The sequence below is a fragment of the Coregonus lavaretus genome, assembly GCF_964263955.1.
Source record: "Coregonus lavaretus genome assembly, chromosome: 3".
Taxonomy (NCBI): Eukaryota; Metazoa; Chordata; class Actinopteri; order Salmoniformes; family Salmonidae; genus Coregonus; species Coregonus lavaretus.
The window spans coordinates 72,741,614-72,764,540 of NC_139990.1; the positions used below are offsets into that span (position 1 = coordinate 72,741,614).

General features: G+C 42.0%; 1 protein-coding gene across 1 annotated transcript; it reads right to left on the bottom strand.

Annotated features, from left to right (window-relative positions):
- Nucleotides 1-17,156: 17,156 nt before the first annotated feature.
- LOC311110239 (PR domain zinc finger protein 13-like) lies at nt 17,157-22,913 on the bottom strand (the record flags this gene model as incomplete). Its single annotated transcript, XM_084152988.1, has 4 exons — nt 17,157-18,601; nt 20,814-20,934; nt 21,051-21,182; nt 22,740-22,913. The coding sequence occupies 4 exons, from the start codon at nt 22,911-22,913 to the stop codon at nt 17,157-17,159; spliced, it is 1,872 nt and encodes a 623-aa protein (XP_084009114.1).
- Between the last annotated feature and the right edge of the window lie 14 nt (nt 22,914-22,927).

Consider the following 22,927-nt stretch of genomic DNA (forward strand, 5'->3'; position numbering starts at 1 on the left):
GGATGCAAGCGGTACCGGAGCGCCAAGTCTGGGACCAAAAGGCTCCTTAACAGCTTCTACCCCCAAGCCATAAGACTGCTGAACAGTTAGTCAAATGACTACCCTGACTATTTCAAATCAAATCAAATCAAATCAAATTTTATTGGTCACATGCGCCGAATACAACAGGTGCAGACATTACAGTGAAATGCTTACTTACAGCCCTTAACCAACAGTGCATTTATTTTAAACAAAAAAAGTAAGAATAAAACAACAACAAAAAAAAGTGTTGAGAAAAAAAGAGCAGAAGTAAAATAAAGTGACAGTAGGGAGGCTATATATACAGGGGGGTACCGTTGCAGAGTCAATGTGCGGGGGCACCGGCTAGTTGAGGTAGTTGAGGTAATATGTACATGTGGGTAGAGTTAAAGTGACTATGCATAAATACTTAACAGAGTAGCAGCAGCGTAAAAAGGATGGGGTGGGGGGGCAGTGCAAATAGTCCGGGTAGCCATGATTAGCTGTTCAGGAGTCTTATGGCTTGGGGGTAGAAGCTGTTGAGAAGTCTTTTGGACCTAGACTTGGCACTCCGGTACCGCTTGCCGTGCGGTAGCAGAGAGAACAGTCTATGACTAGGGTGGCTGGAGTCTTTGACAATTTTGAGGGCCTTCCTCTGACACCGCCTGGTATAGAGGTCCTGGATGGCAGGAAGCTTTGCCCTAGTGATGTACTGGGCCGTACGCACTACCCTCTGTAGTGCCTTGCGGTCAGAGGCCAAGCAGTTGCCATACCAGGCGGTGATGCAACCAGTCAGGATTTGCATTGTCCTATCTATTCGTATTTTTTGTACTTACTCTCTTGCAGAGGCTCGATGTACACTCACTGGACTCCAACCACACACCCACACATACTACATTGACACACACACACACACACACACACACACACACACACACACATATGGACCAGCCAGTGCCGTTTAAGATGAGGGAGTACGATTTTTTTTTATGTGCATGGCCTTATTTCTATTACAGCATATTGGATGACTGTTATTCATATTCCATTCACCCAATTCAATGTAACAGCGATAGGTTTAGGCTACTACATGACACTTGAATTTTCCCTATACCCATCATGAGGTTGCTACAACCTAGCCTATGAATTAAAGTTTACAACGTATGTGCACACAGGTCGAGAGGAAAATTTGAGGTGACACATTCAACATCGCCTTGCACACCCTTGCCTGCATCTAGCTGATTTAGTGTGTAATCATTAGTCCAGCAGTTGCAAACATGACTTTCAATTTGACAAATTCAGTTATGTTTATCGCCGTTTTGTTCCGTTTGCTTCCGTTTAAGACACGTTTTTCTCTCTCTTTGAGTCAACTACTCACCACATTTTATGCCCTGCAGTGCTAGCTAGCTGTAGCTTATGCTTGCAGGACTAGATGAATTCTCTGATCCTTTGATTGGGTCGACAACATGTCAGTTCATGCTGCAAGAGCTCTGATAGGTTGGAGGACGTCCTCCGAAAGTTGTCATAATTACTGTGTAAGTCTATGGAAAGGGGTGAGAACCATGAGCCTCCTAGGTTTTTTATTGAAGTCAATGTACCCAGAGGAGGACGGAAGTTAGCTGTCCTCTGGCTACACCATTGTGCTACCCTACAGAGTGTTGTTGAGGCTACTGTAGACCTTCATTGCATAATAGTGTGTTTTAGTATAGTTTTATCTAAAAAGGATACGTTTGTTTATGTTTAAAAATATATATATTTAATTAAATTCACTGAGGAGGATGGCCCTCCCCTTCCTCCTCTGAGGTGCCTCCACTGATATGGACACACACACACACACACATACATACATACATACATTCACAGATGTTCCCCAATGCTGGAAGGGAGGCCTGAGTGAAAAAGTTTGAATCCAGCCCATTGCAATTTCAGCACACTCTCTCCTCTTTCCTGTCCTATCCAATACAATATACCAAATTAAAAAGGGAAATGATCGGGGGGGGGAAAGCATATGCAGTGTGCCAAGTTAATGTAACCATCAAATTAGATGGAACGGTACATCCATGGCTGGTGCTGAACACTGCAACTGTGTATTCCTTGCACAATTCAGTAATGTTTTGTGAGAGGAAAATTGTTGCCCTTACTTTTGAGTCTATGTGAGTGTGTATGCAGTGTATCTAGTGGGTGACCAGTTGTGTATGTTTACTCTACCTGCCTTCTCCTGGTTTACCTGCTCCAGGAGAGCCAGTCTGTCAGCAGCAGCAGGAGAGCAGTTACATCACATCCTATCTCTCTGACCTCAGATAGACACAACACTGACATAACGGACAGACATGTCTCTATTAAATGGATTCTCCAAATACTGGGGAAGAAAAACCTGCTTTTGTGTGTGTGTGTGTGTGTGTGTGTGTGTGTGTGTGTGTGTGTGTGTGTGTGTGTGTGTGTGTGTGTGTGTTTGTGTCTGTCTGTCTGCCTGCTTATACTGTATGTGTGTGGACTAAATCACACTTTGTGTGAGGGACACACAATGCACATTAGCGTTTTCAGGCCTGGACGAATGAGAATGGATTCTCATTATTCCCCACATCAAACAGGGGTAGTGCTCATTTGCAGCTGAATGTGGGAGGCAGTGGGGATGGAGCTCTGCTTAGCATGTGTTTGTTTTTGGACGCGGACCTGGGATAGAGGAGGAAAGGGTACCAGTGAGCCACAGCTGGTGTGCGCCGCGCCCCTACCTGCTTGTGCATCAGGTCTGACTCGGTATGACCTTAAGACAGACTACCTGTCACCTCCATACCTCCTCATAAGGTGGATCACTATCAGTCTGGGTGGCAGGTTCAGGGTTACACTGAGGTACAATGAGTGACATGAGTGACATTTGTTCTGCTGATGTGAGTGAGGATGGGGCATGTGTGCTATAAGAAACACACACAGTATGGTAATAGAATAATTTTAGACTGAATAGGAAGAGGAAAACAACATGTAAATGTGTGTTCACTGTTGACTACTGTATATTGTATGTGTGTGTGTGTGTGTGTGTGTGTGTGTCTGTGCATGCCCATAGACCCTCAGACCCTCATTAATAGTATGCACATGCAGTGTATCCAGTGTGTGTGTTTGGCCAGCATCGTGTGTTTACTCTACCTGCGCTCCTCTCCTGGTTTACCTGCTCCAGGAGAGCCAGTCTGTCAGCAGCAGCAGGAGAGCAGTCACATCACATCCTATCTCTCTGACCTCAGATAGACACAACACTGGGCTGAGAGCTCTCTGCTCCACTGAGAGGGACAGGTTCACCCCCACAGAGATAGAGGGCACTAGATGGATATAACCCGTTTTAGCATGGACATTGCCATTGAGGGCTTCCACCATTTTAAGGTAGTCAACTGGGTGGGGATTCCTATAGGTTTGGAGTGATCAGCCAATGATCAGAGCATTGTCTTCTCCTTTAAATTTGGTTGCCTATGGTTTGTAAATGGCTTTAAGCTATATCACCACCATCTAGTGGTCACAATAAATTAATGACACACAAGATTTGGTTTAGGACTCCAACACTGCAGGTGCAGTAAATCACCAACATTAGCTTTAGAAGAAGAACATTTACTACTTTAAAATGGAGATAGCCTCAATTGCCCTGCCCGTGCTATCACAGATGATAATAGCACAGATGCGATGATGAGTCCTCTATCTATCTCTGTAGTTCACCATGAGACATCAGCTGGGAAAAGACAGTTAAACCACAAATACAAATAAAATAAAATACACATTTATCAAATAAACGCAGATCTACCCACACACGCAGAACTGGTCGGTTACTTCCACCATTTTAGTAGCAGTGTTCTTTCCTGAGAGATAAACTGTGTCTTTCCTTTTTTTAGAGTAAACATTCTGTTGATACAGCAGCGGGTAAGGTTCAAGGTTGGCCTTCCTGGTTTGACTGAGAGGGGACCAATACTGGTGCTACTGAATGCATCTGAAGGAGATTGTCTCCGACGCTGTGCTAGTGCAGGCTGCTTGTTATCTTTGTGCTCTGTTGTCCTTGCTCTGCTGTCTTTCCAACAACATCCCTTTCTCCCTGCCAATTGTGTTTGTCTCCTCCACAGCCTCTGTTTGTGTGTGTGTGTGTGCATACGTTTGCGTGTACTTGCGTGCTTTTTTATTGGATATTACAAACTTTAGAAGCATTTTTAAACATTGAATACACTACAATTTGCATTTCCTGCTGCACAGGAGAATTCCCTGTGACAACAGAGTGATCAAATTAAGATAGCAGATCTGTACCTGGGTGATGCATAGTGGCGAGCATTTTGCACCATGATGCCCACCACACATCAACAATTGCAGTGAAGAGAGATGCTTTGGCAGGTGAATATCGATTGGCCCCTTCACCAGTCACATTACGGTGTACTAGGGCTGTACATCTCTCCTTTCAAGCACGATTCGATGCACATCTAGATACATCACTGTCTGCCCATATGTAGCCTATCTCTGTGGCTTAGAGATTGAGATCCATTAACCTGTTAATGGAGCTTGTTGATAAACTCCTCATGTGCTGTGACCCCTCTAGAAGCAGGTAATACACTACTGTAGCTGTATCCTACTCAAAGGAAATAGTAAGATTCATCCCCCTGAAGCATAAAGATGTGTAATTCACATACCCTCCTGAGGAGTTTGGAGTATGTACTCTGATAGGTGCTGACTTCCCAGTTGCCCTAGAAACGAGACATGTCTTCAACCAAAGTACAGGCAGTTGTGTTAGCTGGCATCGCAGAGCATCACTATCAAATTGTATCATCCATGGACAGATTTGAAGCAATATGCACACACACACAGGCAGGCATGCATGCATACACACACACACATACATTCTCGTGGACATACGTGCGCATTCACACGCACACGCATGCACACACACACACACACACACACACAGAGCACACAGAAGCCTGGGGTCCTGTGCTGTTGCGGAGTATTTGTATTGCTCAGTGACTGTTACTTCCTCTTTCTCCATCAGATTCCCTCAATAGGAGCAGTTCAACAAAGCCAATGTGATTATACCTTACAGAGAAATCAAATGAAAGAGAAGAACATGTCAAGACAAAACCCTCATTTTAATTAACCTGAGCTTTGTCTCACTCTAAGCTCAAGGTTGCTTCACAAATTAAAATTTCAATTATTAATTTAGGTCTGTTTGGCCTGTTAGTTTTCTTTGTAATTATTCTTATCTGATTTAATTAGCAAAAAAATATGTTTGATGTCTTCAGGACTGTATTGTGCGTGGCCTTTTTGTGTGCTGGGTTTGTGTGACTCCAGGAGTGAGCAAATTGAGAGAATTTAATTAACTTATTTTTGAAAGAGCAGACAATGTGTGTCTGTATTACACAGACTTAGTGGGTGAACGAGAGATTTTTAACATAACCAAGATTTTCTGTTGATAATAGATATAGGAAGTGATGTGAGCTAGTGCATCGGTAGTGATTGTATAGTGGCTTCAATGAGAGAGAACAGTCTCTGATAAGGGAGCAGAGATGTCTGCTGCTTATTACATACTGCATGTCACACACACATACCCACATACACACACAAATAATTTGTGAAGCATTTATGCAACGCTTATGAAGAATGTATTAATGTCCAACAAAGCATATATAGACTGATTTTTTTATGCATTGGAACACACTTGGTCTCAAGTAAAATTGTTAAGAGACAACCCAACTGGAAGAAACTTAAATACCTTAAAATACCTTAAAAGAACTGATATTAAAGGATCTTGAATTTGATCAAGCACTTTAGCCTTCCACTAAAAACTCTGAAGATAGTCCTCTTGTTCTATCAGCAGCCAATGAGTAATAGCCCTGTGGGACCGTGAAGATCTATTTATATTCTGTATCTTCCTGTGTGGATAACACCTAAGACCCCTACTATTTCATCCTATATACACGGTTCTCCTATTCACAGTATGAACTATTGGCCCTCAGTGTTTTCCCATGGTTCCACCTGAGTGAGTCTTCTTTTCTGTACCTATACTTTCTCCTCTCTCTCCATTCTCCTCCTTCTTTCTCCTTCATATGACAATATGTCTTCCTCGGATGAACTGAAAACATGGTATTGATCGAATGCACATCTTTCTCCGAGAGTTTTTCAATTGTACCTACCAATGTCATTATATTTCTATGTGCGTACCAGCCTTTTAAAAAACTCTGAAACATCGAATTTTCTCTGAGTGGTTTTAAAGGTCCTTGTTTTTCAGATTCGATGGTGGTCTGGTTGGTTGGTCGGTATGGACAGCCACATGGATTTGGGTTTTGGCTGTAGTTCTAGGGCCGAGTGTCAAACTCCCTCAATGAAACTCGTTCTAGTGTCCCCACTAATGAACGACACTAATCGATTATAACGCTGGTGGAAGGGGGTGGGTGTTAGCAGGGTGTTGGTGAGAGAGTGAGCTGGGACTGGGGAGGGTGAATATGGTCTCTGGCCTCATTCCAGACCAATGGGGCCCACAGCACAGAGAAAGACGGGAAAACGTACTGTATTGTGAACTCAGTGAAACATTATACCAGAATATATAGCACAGCTATTAGAACAAAAGGCGAGCTTACCAAAGAGCATGTTTGCGTACGAATGAACAGGAATGGAAATAGATACAGAGGCACTCTCCAACATGCACCACCTCACAGGCACACAAAGAGATCAGGTATACACAGGCAAACACTCATAAACAAAGAAATGCACACCGATGCCCTATACAATACTGGAATAAAACACATGCATGTGCACAGGCAGACAGAAAAATAAGCCCTCCACCTACAAAAGCAAATACCGTCGATCACAGTCATTTGAAACCGCCACCAGAAAGATATTGTTGGATGTTGCCCATAGAAATGGCCATGGCTATGGCGTAGCCCAAGTGTTTCACATGTCACTGCCATGACAACATGCTAAATGTGACTGGTAACAACAGAGAACTGAAAGAGACTGAAGACAGAGACAGACAGACAGACAGACAGACAGACAGAGCCAGGGTGTTCAGACTGAGAATCAGTCAGCAGGCCACGTCAAGGCCACACCAGTCCTTCTCTATACATAATGCGCTGAGATGAGTGAATGAAGATAACAAATGACTTTGGGAAAAGCACTAAAGAAATTGAAAGCCTTAGATTTCCAGGATAAATATTTATAAAACCTTAGATTTCCAGTAAAATAGTCAAATTAGCCTATAGTCAAATTTCTATGACATATGTGTTTTGTGGGTAGGCTATTGCTTTGTAAAGAATGCAATGCAACTGCAATATATGCAAGAGGAGAGCTTGTAAAAAACAGAGCACACAATATCTTGACTAGGACCTCACAAGTCAAAATGGTCAATAATGGTATATACTGTAAATTGTCTCTAGTCTGAATGGCCATCATGTTCTTATTTTATCTCCAGTTGTGTGATTGCAGGTAAAATGTGGATGAGTTGAAATGTCTAGGCCAGATTCAGGAGACAACCGTCAGCCACAACACTGGGCCTCGTTTCCCAGAGCCTTCGTAGAGTTAAGATCATTGTTAGAACCATCTTACAATGTATCTTTAGTAGCCTAGGTGTTTCCCAGAGCCTTCATTACTAACGTTACTCTTAAAAACCTTAGCACATTTATGAGTGATCCCAACCTGGATGATCCAGACCACTCGTAAAGCAGCCAAAGTGAATCGTTAGATGCTTTTTGCCATTCCGAGTCACATTATTCACAGAAGAATTCTGCTAAACATAGAATCAAGATGTTTAGGCTGGGTATCCAGATGTGGATCACTTGTAGATGTGTTTTCGTAAGAGTGAGGAGGTTTTTAAATATCCACTGAACACGCAGATTGCAGGTGTATTTTTCTGTTGCTCAATAGAAAAACAAGATTTCAGTCTCGGAGGTGTGTTTCCTGACCAATTCCGTGTTTGGTTATTGATGTTTATCCCCCATGAGAAGCCTATTTCACTTCCTCAAAATCCCCAGAATGAATCTAAGATAACTCAAGAAATCTGACATGAATTTTGCCATTTTTGCCGAGGATGTTTTAGCGCAAAGGTGTTTGGTGCAGTTTCTCAAGTAAAAAAATGTGCGACGTGTTGTCTTATGTAAGCAAAGTCAGAGCTGCTGGGCAGGTATGTCTCACTGTCTATGCTATTGGATAGAGAGCAATCACCACAGCTGTTCATCCCATGTTAGTGGGCAAATGGACATCGTCAAATCAAAACCCAACCTTCATTCACCAATTGTGACACACAGACGTTCCAAACTCCCTTTTAGACGAGATGTATTAAATCTTTTTTTTTTTTTTTTAAGCAATTTCTTTTTTCTGGCCACTCTTCCATAAAGCCCAGCTCTGTGGAGTGTACGGCTTAAAGTGGTCCTATGGACAGATACTCCAATCTCCGCTGTGGAGCTTTGCAGCTCCTTCAGGGTTATCTTTAGTGTCTTTGTTGCCTCTCTGATTAATGCCCGTGAGTTTTGGTGGGCGGTCCTCTCTTGGCAGGTTTGTTGTGGTGCCATATTCTTTCCATTTTTTTATAATGGATTTAATGGTGCTCCGTGGGATGTTCAAAGTTTCTGATATTTTTTTATAACCCAACCCTGATCTGTACTTCTTCACAACTTTGTCCCTGACCTGTTTGGAGAGCTCCTTGGTCTTCATGGTGCCGCTTGCTTGGTGGTGCCGCTTGCTTAGTGGTGTTGCAGACACTGGGGCCTTTCAGAACAGGTGTATATATACTGAGATCAAGTGACAGATCATGTGACACTTAGATTGCACACAGGTGGACTTTATTTAACTAATTATGTGACTTCTGAAGGTAATTGGTTGCACCAGATCTTATTTAGGGGCTTCATAGCAAAGGGGGTGAATACATGTGCACTTTTCCGTTATTTATTTTTCAGAATTCTTTGAAACCAGTAATTCTTTTCATTTCACTTCAACAATTTGGACTATTTTGTGTATGTCCATTACATGAAATCCAAATAAAAAATCAATTTAAATTACAGGTTGTAATGAAACAAAATTGGAAAAACGCCAAGGGGGATGAATACTTTTGCAAGGCACTGTATTTTAAATACGAAGCCCAAAACCCAGTAATATAATCTCCCACCAATACCAAGTCTTTCCATCTTAATCAGTAGGCCTTCTCTCCACATAGTGTAATAAGCCTTTTCGATCACAACAGGATATGACCCAGATGCAGACACAGGAGGCGGATGGTTCAGTTCTCAGATCATTTATTATAACACGGGGAGCAGGCAAAGGGCAGGTCGAGGACAGGCAGAGGTTCGTAACCATATTAGAGTCTGACAGGTACAGGACGGCAGACAGGCTCAGGGTCAGGGCAGGCAGAAGTTCATAAACCAGGTCAGAATCAGGCAGGTACAGAACGGCAGGCAGACTCAGCGTCAGGGCAAGCAGAAAGGTCAGAACCGGAAAGTCTAGAAACAAAAAACTAGAGAGCAGGGAAAACAGGAAACACTCTGGGACGACCTGACAATACAAGACAAACTGGCAACAGAGAAACAGAAAACGCAGGTATAAATACACAGGGGATCATGGGGGAAATGGGAGACACCTGGTAAGGGGTGGAGACAAGCACTAGACAGGTGAAACAGATCAGGGTGTGACATTTTCAATGTCAAAAAAGACAGTAGCCACTTTTTTCATGACCAGAGTTTTTTCAACTTCATTGCTCACCTTTACTAATGCATCCAAAGTAGACCTATCTTTATGGAATCCACTTTGACATTGACTCAATAAACCTCTATGTTCCAGGAAATATGACAATCTATTGACTATCATCTTTTTCATCAGTTTACACAAGTTAGAGGTCAGTGCTGTTGGTCTATAACTATCAGCATATGAAGGGTCTTTACCAAGCTTTACAAAAGGTCATATCACTGCATGTTTCCAACCCAAAGGTATAACCCCCTTAATCCAAATCGTATTAAATAATCCCAGGAGAACATGTATGACCTCATCAGGTAGATGCTTAAACATTACATAGCAGCCTATCAAGGCTGAATGCATCTCATGTATGGTAAAAACAGCATCCAAAGAAGAGTCAACAGTATCCCTTTTCTTATACACATTAACATGAGCATTTAAAATCTCACACCTGCGTTGCTTATATACTTCATCCAAAGTAACCCCACTATGTACCCTAGCAAATGTCTTCCCCAACAAGTTAGCTTTATCTTTATCAGTTACGGTCATTTTTTGACCCACAACCAAAACTGGAATTCGAGTGGACTTGCTTCTTCCAGTCATGTTCTTCAACATAGACCATACATCCCCCAGCTCAGTACCCCTGCCTATTGTAGAGCAGAACTGTCCCCATGCATTTCTCTTGACAGACTTATTGACTCTACGTACTAAAGCTCTCTTCCTTTGGAAATCAAGTAGATTCTCAGGAGTCATATTCCTACGCAACACTCTGTAAGCCATATTTATTTCTCGAATAGCCGCAGTGCACTCTTCAGTCCATCAAGGAACCATCTTCCTTTTCTCACCCACTTCACTCACTGGTACATATACATTTGCAGCACTCAAAATCAGAGAGGTCACACATACATCAACCGGCCTCTCTAAAGACAACTGTCCAACAGACTTTAAGCAATGATCAGCACCATCTTCTGAATGGTACCCTATCTGGAATAGTAACATCAAAGTTCATGGTACACGAAATTGGGAAATGATCACTTCCAACAGTAGAATCATTCATTACATTACATTCACACATAGATGCAATAGATTTAGAAGCCAGCGTGAGGTCCAGGCAGGATGTAACCCCTCTACCAACATCAACTCTTGTAAAACATCCATCGTTAAGACATACTAACGCTCTTGTTTCCATCATATCTTCCACATTAGTACCATTAGCATCTGTAGGTGTGCTTCCCCATAAACTATTATGTGCATTAATGTCGGCCGCTGCACCATATCTCTCTAGAGCCCAATTCTCCTGATATTTCATCAAATATCGCTACAGATAGTTGACGACAAGGCTTGTAAAAATGGTGTCTTTTATTTTTATTTAATCTTTATTTAACCAGGTAAGCCAGTTGAGAACAAGTTCTCATTTACAACTGTGACCTGGCCAAGATAAAGCAAAGCAGTGCGATAAAAACAACAACAACACAGAGTTACATATGGAACAAACAAAACGTACAGTCAATAACACAATAGAAAATCTATATACAGTGTGCGCAAATGTAGTAAGTTATGGAGGTAAGGCAATAAATAGGCCATAGTGTAAAATAATTACAATGTAGTATTAACACTGGAGTGATAGATGTGCAGAAGATGATGTGCAAATAGAGATACTGGGGTGCAAATGAGCAAAATAAATAACAATGTAAATAACAATATGGGGATGAGGTAGTTGGGTTGGCTAATTACAGATGGGCTGTGTACAGGTGCAGTGATCAGTAAGCTGCTCTGACAACTGATGCTTAAAGTTAGTGAGGGAGATAAGAGTCTCCAGCTTCAGAATTGTTTGCAGTTCGTTCCAGTCATTTGCAGCAGAGAACTGGAAGGAATGGCGGCCAAAGGAGATGTTGGCTTTGGGGATGACCAGTGAGATATACCTGCTGGAAGTTACTGTGTAACTTAATATTACTACCTGCATTGTAGATTTCCACCATCACACATTCATATTCAGATGGGTCAGGTATATTACGATATACAAGACCTTCCCTTATGAACGTAGCACACCCACGACCCTGTCCAATTGATCTATCAGATCTGATTGAGCAATAACCAGGAATAATAAAATCTAGATGTTTCTTTTTTGTAGACGCTCTTATCCAGAGCGACTTACAGTTAGTGAGTGCATTCATTATTTATTCATACTGGCACCCCTTTGGAATCGAACCCACAATTGTGCACCGCCCCATGGGTCTCCCGGTCGCGGCCGGCTACGACAGAGCCTGGATTCGAACCAGGATCTCTAGTGGCACAGCTAGCAAATCTATTAAATATGTCTTAAACTCCTGACCGTTAGCAATAAGGCTTCTGGCATTCCACTGAAGGATAACAAACTCTAATTATCATCATACTGAGACATTCCATCATTAGTATTATTAGGAGTCAACATATCAACTATCATGGCGACAGTAACATCTGTTACTCCTAAAAACTCTGTTGCTGCTTCCACAATGATCTTCAACTTGCCAGTTCTTCTTTCCACAAACGCAGTCAGGTTGGTAACCTTTCCAATGAAGGCTATGAAGTCAATCTTATTAACTATTAAGGTGTCCTTTGAAACAGCACATTTGTGAGAGCAAGATTTCTGAACAGAACTCGTACCTGTGTCTGGACCAACATAAGCAACATTTCCTACAGTAGGTCCACTTACTCCAGGAGTAACCTTATAATCTCCATCATTCTGCCTAACAGTTCCACCAATCTGCCTTGCAGCCTCTGCATAAGAGACAATTTGAGTGATTTTATATATTTGAGCCCCTAGCCTCTTTCTGCACCTGGCATCCACCAAATGCCGCACTGTGTTGCCCCCCACAATTACAACATTTAACCTTGACATTGTTCCCACATTCACCATAATCATGTTCCCCTCCATACTTGGCACATCTTTTCTTTTCTTTGCACAGAGCCGCTACATGTCCCATTCTTTGTTATTTAAAACACCTTAATGGAGGTGGGACAAACTCTAACAGTGAAAGCCATGGCATTTCAAAGTAACATTATCACGTGGTCAATGACATCTGAAGCTTGGTTTGATCACGTTTTTTCAAATCGTGTGTTGTAAAATGCGAGATCCCACTGATTTCGCCATGTTTCTGGTGCTTTCTTCTATTCTAAGCTGCTTTCAAATGCCGACCTTTACTTGACACCGTATTTACAATGTATTTTTTCATGTAGTGTCACCTGATTGGTAGCTTAGCAGGTAGGGTTTGGGGACTCAGGGACAAGAACACTCTCAGACCACAGTGAATTGGGTCGAATCCTGGTGAAGGCATTTTATTTTGAAAATAGTGACACCACACTTTCTGCACATTTTTGTTCAAACAATTTATTTTATGTAGTAAAGTATAAGCTTCTATCCTAAATAATGTCATAGATTCACAATTTCTGACAGCAAAAAAACGGTATTCACAGCAAAAAAGGAAAGCATGATGGAAGGTGCGAACCTGTAACAGTAGCTAACTGATAATAGGTGACTAACCACTGCACCACTGAGATATGATGTACTGTGCAATAAACTTCTATATGAACATCAAACCCTGCTTTTCATTGCTGACCAGCGGATATCACTAATTTGCATTATGTTAAAAGCTCAGAGTAATCAACCATTTTTCGGCACAATTTGGTGAAAGCCCCAAAGGCTTCAGAAAGTCTCTGTTTCCCATCACGAAGGCTCTGGGAAACGAGGCCCTGTTCAATTATTGTGGTGCCTATCTTCAGGAGAGGACCCCTGACATCTGAGCGATCTTAATGCACTTTGTATCCAGTTGCTTCCTCCCACAGGCTCGCGCTCGCAGTCAAACGTCATCCATCACGGAGAAACGGAACCAGCAGAAGCCTCGTCATAATTGGCTTCGGTATAGCTCAGTGCCTCGTTTCCCAGTTGCGATGTAACTTAAGCATTACGATGATCGTACCAGTTGCATCGTTATTTATGAGCAAACTTTTTAAGAGTGTTTCCCAAACAAGCCTGTAGAGAGAACGTTCGCTAAGTACGTCGTTAGACCATGTGTCGATATTGATAGGATCGAAAGAAAAGCAATGCCGCTCTCGGATCAGCCTTCACTCATATCTTACCTTAGCATTATAATTATTTCACAATAGTGACAATTGATCAGCAGGTCCGGGACAGGGTAGCACATCCGGTGAAGAGTTCAGGGTTCCATACCCGCAGGCAGAACCGCAGAAACTGGATCAGCAGCACGACCCAATAGTGTGCAACTGCAGCCCGCAATGCAGGAACACCCCCCTCGAGCATCACATTGGTTCCTGCATGAACACCCCACTCGATCACCCCATTGGTTCCTGCATGAATGCTAGCTAGCGGGAGCGACACAGGTAGACAGTGTCCTTCACTCCCACCTGCCGAACACCTGCCCTCACCATGTTAAAAGAACTGCGGGAAAACAGTGCCTGACAGGTGGGGGCAAAGGACACTGTCTTCCGGTCGCCCCCGCCTCCCGCCTCTCGCTAGCACAGCAGGCGGGAGGCTGGGGCGACACCATGTGCTAGCTAACTAGCTAGAGTTGTTAGCGACACCGTGTCGCCCTCGCCTGCTGTGTGCTGGAGAAAACCATGCCTGACAGGCGGGGGGCGAAGGACAATGTCTACCGGTCGCCCCCGCCTCCCGCTTGCACAGCAGGCGGGAGGCTGGGGCGACACTGTGTGTTAGCTAACTAGCTAGCTTGCTAGTTAGGGACACCCGGTGCTAGCTAGCATGCTAGTTAGCTAGCTAGCACACAGTGTCGCCTCCCGCCTGCTGTGTACCGGACTATCTGGCTAAGCTAGCACAGTGTCCTTCGCTCCTGCCTGCCGAACACCTGCCCTCGCCGTCGTCAACAGAACTGCGGGAAAACAGTGCCGACAGGCAGGGACGAAGGACACTGTCTACTAGTGTACAGCTAGCTAGCTACCGTTGTCGCCACTGCCCCTTATTCTGTGGGGTTTATCAGTAGCTGGCATCCAACATTACTGTGCATTAACGCCGCCTACTGTACTGGAGTGCCTCCACCTGTCCTACCTTAAAAAATGACTAATAAAAGCATAAATTCCTGCAGATGCAGGAACGCCCCGAATAGCTGGCAGCAATTGCCCTTCTAGCACAACCAGGTGGACTGGGGACTGGACAGCCAGGAGTCATCAGGCCAGGTAGTCCTGAGGCATGGTCCTAGGGCTCAGGTCCTCTGGGAGGGGAGAGAGAGAGAGAGATGGGTAATTTAGAGGGAGCATACCTAAGATAACACAGGACACCAGATAAGACAGTGGAATTAAGCCTCAATAGCCTATTTGCAGGAATAGGTGGTAATGTCTCTCTAGGAGCTGATCCCTCTCAATATTGTCGAATAATTATAATGGTAAGGTAAGATTTGAATGGAGAAAGCTGATCTGAGAACAGGGCTGCTATTTCTTTCGATTCTATCAGTATTGACACATGGTCTAGTGACGCACTTGTTACATCACAACTGGGAAACGAGGCCCAGAGCCCTTAATGAAAAAGTAGACAGCAGGAGTCTTAAAAAGTCTGACAGGCTTTTGTTTCAAACTGGGAAACCCAAAGGCCTAATGATTGTTGTTTTTTATTGATTCTTTAATGGGTGTTATTCACTTTATACTATTTTATAACTATCTGCGTCTCAAATGCATCAATATTTTTGTTCTAACCCTTTTCTGGATCTGACCTTTTACCCAAGTAAACGTATTTTGTCCTTTAAATGTTCCTTTTACAACAGGCCATAAATCTGACCTGCTGTTATTTTAAGATTATATCTGCTCTTTCCAGGGAACAAGACACGTTCCGACCATGCACTTTTACGCACAATGTAGGAAGGAAGCGTTTTCACTGCTCGGTTAAAACTGTTCGTTATCTCTATAACGAAAAGTTGACTTTATTTGGTGAATAGTGCAGGTTTAGCTCTCTATCAAGATGGAGGTTGATTTCATTTAATTTCCAGCCAGGCATTTCAGCACACATGCGTACACATTCGTGAATGTGTTGAAAACGGACCATGTTTATTTATTTTCTTAATTAAATTCAAATATAAATACAATTTGAATCAAATTAATCCAGTATGGATCTAGAAGCCTACTTGTTGCAGACCCCACATTTAGTTTTTGTTTTCAATTTACCTGGATATTGTTGAAACTCTTACTTGTTGATCAGACATTTGGTTGTAGACCATTTTGATGATGACGATGATGATGATGATGATGATGATGATGATGATATTGGGATGATAACCTCTTTAACCCAATATAATATTCTATTTACAAAGGTAAGAACCCAGTAGGCCTACTTTCTAAACGCCCCAACGCTCGTCGACTCGAATCATTCTTCTTAATGGCTACACCATGCTCTACAATGGGGAGATATATTGCGGATTTACTGCAATGCGCACAAGCCAAGCCTTTCGTATGGGTGCGATAGTGTCCTCATAGGAATTCAGAGGACACCCCATTTGAAAAACGTCTTCAAACTGAAAGAATCTTAAGTTTAACTGCACAGGAAATATAGAGACTAACATCCTGATAACCCTGTCTACAATGTAGGTCTACAAGTGGAATATGGAATTATTCATTAGTGCACTAACCACGGCAGTTAAAGGTGAGGGGATGTGTTCTTCTTCTGTGCGTTAGATAATCTACTAAACAAGTAGGCTATAGAGTAGACTATATATTTGAATCAAGTAAGTTACAAACAATTTCAAAGTTTTAAATTACATTTATTAAAAAGGAACAACTCAGTGAACAAGAAGAAAATATTGTCAATATACAATATCACTTATGAACAAACGTACAACACTTTTTCACTGAACAGTGAAATATCATATTCTTACATTTGTACATTATGCTGTGTAAATCAGATGTTATTTCCTACTATAAACAAGATCCTTAAATAATGGAGTGGTACTAATTGCTATAAATATTTGCTGCCCTTTTCAACTTTGCCCTAAAACAATTGAATGCCCTCGCAAGAAAGTGCAACATTTAAGTAATTGTAATTCAAATGAATGAAAAAATAGTAGTAAGTGTGATTTTAAGTGTTTAAACACTTGACCTACATGGCTTGATAATTAATTGTTCATAACTGTTTTAAAGTGCAGCCGACCTCTATTTGGGGAACATATTGGCTATCAATTAGCATATAAAAAAATAAATGCATTATCATCAGCTATGATATTATACAATTCTGAAATCATACTGCCTATACTTTGTTCCATCTGAAACAAATAGGACATTGTTGTAAAAGAAACAGCAGTAATTGGAAAATTATCTAGTATTAATTCGATTTTTTAAAGAAAAAACAATTACATTTTCAATAGCTTTAAAACATACATAAATAACTTTCACTCATTGGGGAAACATAAATTACACAGAAATCTGTACAGGTAACCTGTTAACCATTTCACAAAACATTGTGCAGTCTTTGCCATAGCCCTATACGTGTCAAAATCTCAATCATCTATTTTACTGGATTCTTGGTCGCTCTGATCATCGGTGAAGCATACATCAACGTCGCTGTCATTGTCGCTCTTTTGCTCGTGATCCTCGAATATGCCCTCGGTTTTGTCCTCAGCTTTTTTTATTGTTTGTCCAGGGTGCCTCGATTTGACATGACGCTCCAAATCCCTCCGGCGCACCAGCACCTTGCCACAGAACTCGCACCTGTACGGGGTGTTCCCCTCCGCGTGCAGACGGATGTGCTTATTCAGGTTGCTGGGGTCACCGAAGGGCCGAAAACAAACTTTGCACTTCAATGGTTTGTACCCTGTGTGAGTTCTCATGTGGATCTTGAGTCCGTATTTCCGAGAGTACAGTTTACCACAGTAAAGACATAAGTGTCCCTTTTTGGGCTTCCCTGAGCCTGTGTTAGCAGTGGGCATAGAGTCGAGCCTGGCTCGGTTCTTTTCGACGGCTATTTCAGACAACTGTTGAGTGTGCATGGCTATCTCCCTGTCAATGTTGGTTATTGAACCCAGGTCTTGGTTGAGTGCAGGTGCGCCAAAGTAGGACATAGACTCCGGGTATTTTAGGAGATTGCTCAAATGGAATTTCAGTGGGTAGTAGGGTGAACTATAAAGCAGCTCGCCATTGTACACGGTGAATGGCATGAGGGGGATATTGCAATCTCCATTATATGGCTTGACGCCATCGAACTGAGGCAGAGAAAACCTCTCAAAATGGAATCCAGAGGACATCTGAGAGTAGCGTGAGGGGGACAGTCCAGGGTGCATCCGGCTTTCCACGTGCTTAAAAGCCGATGTCTCCTCGAAATTAGGTATTAACGGAAAACCCCTGATGGCGTTTGCACACGGGACTACGGGAGATGTGGAGGGATGGCTTCCGGTCAAAGGTTCATTCAGGGCTCGCGTCGATTTCATGTTCCCCAGGAGTTTGCTGAAGCCTAGTCCATTATGCTTTCCATTAGTTTCCTCTCTGTAGACGTCAGCCACGGGGACCTTGGATTGGCCCATGGGCCTGAATGCAGAGCGCACACCTGGGTTGAACCCCATGTTGCTCAACATTGAAGACGTTGCGCCAAGGCCCATGAGATGTCCGTGATTTCTGGCTGAGGTAACGCTCATGTCAAGTGCTCTGTCCTGCTCCTCAGAGCTGGGTTTCTTTGCTACCCCCGCTTTGTTGAGGAAGGGTGAGGAAGACACGGTCCGTCTGACAGAGTCTGAGATGGAGGTGTTGTGGCCGTTCCTGGGCGAGGCCGAGGTGTTGGGAATGTCCCCGGATTTGGGTGACCTGCTGAAGCTGTCTGTGCCCCTGGCCTGCTCGCTGTTCACAAAGCCCCGTCCGTTGCTCAGAGCGCAGTGGAAATGGACGTGGGCCTTGAGTGTGTTGGGATATTTAAATATTCTCCAGCAGTACCAGCAAATGTAACGTTCTTCACCTGTAGAGAAGCACAGAGACATGAGGTTAATATCGATGGGTCTCCATATTCCCGAATCTTCCCACTTCTGTCAATAAAGCGCTTTCAAACCTGAACATTTGTGTTCCTACACATTTCTATATATTGCTTTGTGAGTGTAGAAGCCTATTATCTGGTGCTTTATGACTGATGTTCCATCTGCAGATGCTCCCAGTGACCTATTAGAATAACCTCAAACTGTACGGTTATTTTTGTGCCACATGCAAATCTTTTCCATTTCCCATTTAAATGTTTTGGATAAATCCCTTGAGATGAATCGACTCATTTCCAATGGGATTCAGGTTTTGAATAGGCGACAGAGTATATTAACCCTATCCACCTCATCAAATGTGAGCAATGACACAAGTTGAACAATAGGAGGTCAATTATATAGATGTAATGATTTTGTAATCCTTATAGGGCTGTTGTTTATCATCGCCATCAAAAGAGCAAACGCCCCGTCCAATCTGTCGCTCCGAAACCAATACGTTGAATAGGGGGACTTTCTCTGTGCTCTTTCCCGTGGAAATGACAGCAGCTGTTGCTTGAAATCGCAAATCGCCATAGACAATAAGGCTAGCCCATCTGTTAACGCCAAATAATAGGACGCGTATGTCAAGGAGCGCACGCTGTATTGGCCGGAGAGCAGCAGAAAGTGCTTCGCCACAAATCAGGGCAATATACATCCCACATAAAAGTTAGCATTCATTAGGCAACAATACCTTATGTAGCCAGCTAATTTACCGTAAAGCACCTTTTTTGAAATTATTTGCTTTTGAATACATTAATATTAACGAGGCGATGACATTTGTTAACCTCTGTCCCCCTATGAATTACTATCGTCTGCTTTGATGATTGTTAAAACACGCCTATTCCTGCTTTTAAATTGCGGGTTTATTCCATGTGCCTGTCATTGTAATTAGTGTAACAGTCGAATATAATTTTGGTAGGCTATATCTTGAAAATTATTGTCATGCCCTCCATTTCACATGCCCTATTTTTCTCAGACAGAGTGATTACACACACTCTTAGAAAAAAAGGTTATAGATAGAACCAAATAGGGTTCTATTGCTTGCTTCATATATGGCACCCCTAAAGGTTCTATATAGAAACCCTTTGTAGGGTTCTTTGATCAGAACCCCAGGGGTTCTTCTTCACTGAACCAACATTTCGTTTCTGTATAGAACCTTAAAGGGTGCCATATATGCAGCAAGCATAGAACCCTTTTTCGTTCTATCCAGAACCGTTTTTTCTAAGAGTGCAGTAATAGATGGGTGAAATAATATAGTCTAGGCATTATAATTTAATCTAAACACAGTTATCGAATTTTCCTGAGTTGGCGGTATGTGTAATCTAATTAAAACTGGATTATTTCGCTGGTGATTATATGATTAGGCTATAATTCGATAGGCCTATAAACCTATGGCATCGACGCCACTGTTTGAATATCCAGAGAATTGTTTTGGGGAAAAAGTTATTATTATTATTATTGTTATTATTGTTATTTTCTGTTTATTACACTAGCACAACGAAGCCTAGTAGGTGGTGGTTGGGCCTATTGCTGTCTGTTTTACACATTTTCATTTAAAATGATGAAAAACAATTCGATTTTATTATTGAATTGTTTAACATGAAATTCTGTCAAGCCTATTTAGTTAACAAGACCATTTAACTTTTTAATGTAAATAAAACCATCAAATGACCCCGGAATCGAAATGTATGCTCTGGGGATGCACATTTGTCAACCGTGAAAATATAGGCCTACAACCTTTCCACATAAATTGATTATAATAGCTGGATGCCAAGGTTTGGACAGTCACTTAACTGTGCAATGATGGAACTCACAAAATGTCAATGCCAGTAAGCAGCATCAGCAGGGCTATACTGTAGCCTAATCCATTTCTATTAAAACTTTTGTTTGGACAAGACCACATAATGATACATGTGAATTTCGATCGTGCATAAACTGTTGAACCACCGGCAAACAAATATACATCATATTAACAACATGCCATTTAGCAGACACTTTTATCCAAAGCGACTTACAGTCATGTGTGCATACATTTTTACGTATGGGTGGTCCCGGGGATCGAACCCACTACCCTGGCGTTACAAGCGCCATGCTCTACCAATTGAGCTACAGATTGAGCTACTGTTCTCATCGTTTTAAAGGGTCATTCTACAGTTGTCTTACCTTTCTCGTCGTGTGTTGGAGTGGCAGTGGCAGGGATGTCGTACCACCTGGCCAGAGTGTTGGAGTACCACACACTCAGCTCCTCGCCTGCTGGGATCTCCGTCAGCACACGATAGAAAATCTAACGTCAAAGGGCAACGTTAGATACATGCAACTAACTGTTTCAGCTTGTGTAAAAAAATGAAATAATCAAATGACTTGAGCTTTATGCATTTTTAAATAAAGCACAGTACTGACCTGCCCACCAGGTAGATCTGAGACAGCCTCCAAGTTCTGTTCTTGACTGTTTCTGGCCGCCCGGATACACCCAATCCAGTCTGACACAGAGCAACCTGATTCATCCACGAATTCTCCCCTCAGCAGCCGAATCTAGATCCACAACATGGATGGTTCAACGCTAGAAATGACGCTAACAAGGCCTAACATTCGATAAAATCATAGATCACTAAAAGGCCGGCAGCCGCAGCTTATAATAGTTTATGAATAAATCATGAACAGAGCTGCATATTTGACATTGCAACGTCACGCTTGACTGCAATTGCAGCAAAAAAAAGCTTTGTGTTTCTGTCGGTATAGGCTTAGCACAAATCAATATTAAAGGCTTTAGTTTTTAGAAATATTGGTTTATTAAATATTGAATTAATCGTTTGTAAATAGTATTGTTATTATGCCCAATGGCTATCTGATAGGCTATAGCCTACCTTGATGTGTGCCAAAGCGTTTAATGCGTCTTTATCTGCTATGTTAACCAGCGGTGATAATTTACCAGGGAGAATGACACATAATTGAGTTGATATGGGAAACGAATTTGAGAGGTGTCAAAGGGTCTCTAAACTGTTCAAGCAAATTAAAGATTGAAGCGTGACATTTGACACGGAGATTGCACCTGATGCATCACATGAAGCCCAGGGCGATGCATTTAGCCGCATCAATCACAAACGTCGACAACAGTGTGAAGGCCTATGCCTATATTTATAATGCAGTTTTAATGTAGGGTACTTATCTATTGGTTTGTTTAAGACCATAAACTCAGCAATAAACAATTAGCCTGTATAAAAAATTATGTTAAATATATGAATAAACATTCAATTAAAATAGAAATAGCATCCATTTCTGGTAGTTCCATATTGTATTAAGAACGATATGTGTTGCAGGAATGTTATTTTAGATGTTCTATACATTTCTATAGGCTATATTTTAGCATTTCTTATCCATGTTCTTATTTTATAGCTCGAGGCTGTGGTCTTATGCCTTAGCATCTTTCCATGGCCGGATTGCATAAAGATTAAATGGTTCATTGGAATATCTAGCCTACTAGAAATTTAAAGCGGGCGAGGAAATGAAATCTCACACAACACCCCAGGTTGCCCTATTAGGGCGGTTATGTAAAGGCACAGAGTGACAAGTCGTCCCACTAATATAACTCAATTATTTCCAACCTGACAGCACGAACCAATTAATAACCGAAGGCCCAATGAACTTTGACAGGTCTGGTTCAAAATGTTAAAAAAGATCACTGTGTCCCCTTTACCTGCCCTGATAATTAAATATAGGTCCTATAGAAAGAAAATAATGTTTTCGAAATTCATTTTCTAGTTTTATCTTTCATTAGGTGAATGATTCCCCTAAAGTTTCCATTATTCTTATTAATCTTGTACATAAATAATAATATGAGTATTAATATAGGCCTAAAAGTGATAATGATAATAATAATCAAATTATTTGTCATTCAAATAGGAAAATAATTAAAACAATGCCACAGTATGTATGGGCTGTCGACAATTTTTTCTTCCGATAGTTTGTAATTCAATTCTGAAGCCTGCAAAAATCATTCTACAAAAAGCAGAATTGTAAAAAAGGAATATTTGCAGATGGAAATAATTAGGAATAAATCATATTTCATGCGATAATAAAAACGGTGCTTACCTTTTTCTTGGTTACGACCTCTTTGCGATCAGTCACGTATTTCCCTAGTTTGAAGATGCCCGGCACCGGTCCTATCCGCAGGCCGGTCGGGATGCTGCAGTCTGCAAACACACTGATAGTGGATGCCCGCGTTGCTTGCATGGCTGGCTCTGCGTGCAGTGGTTTGAGAACCATGAAGACCACGCAGT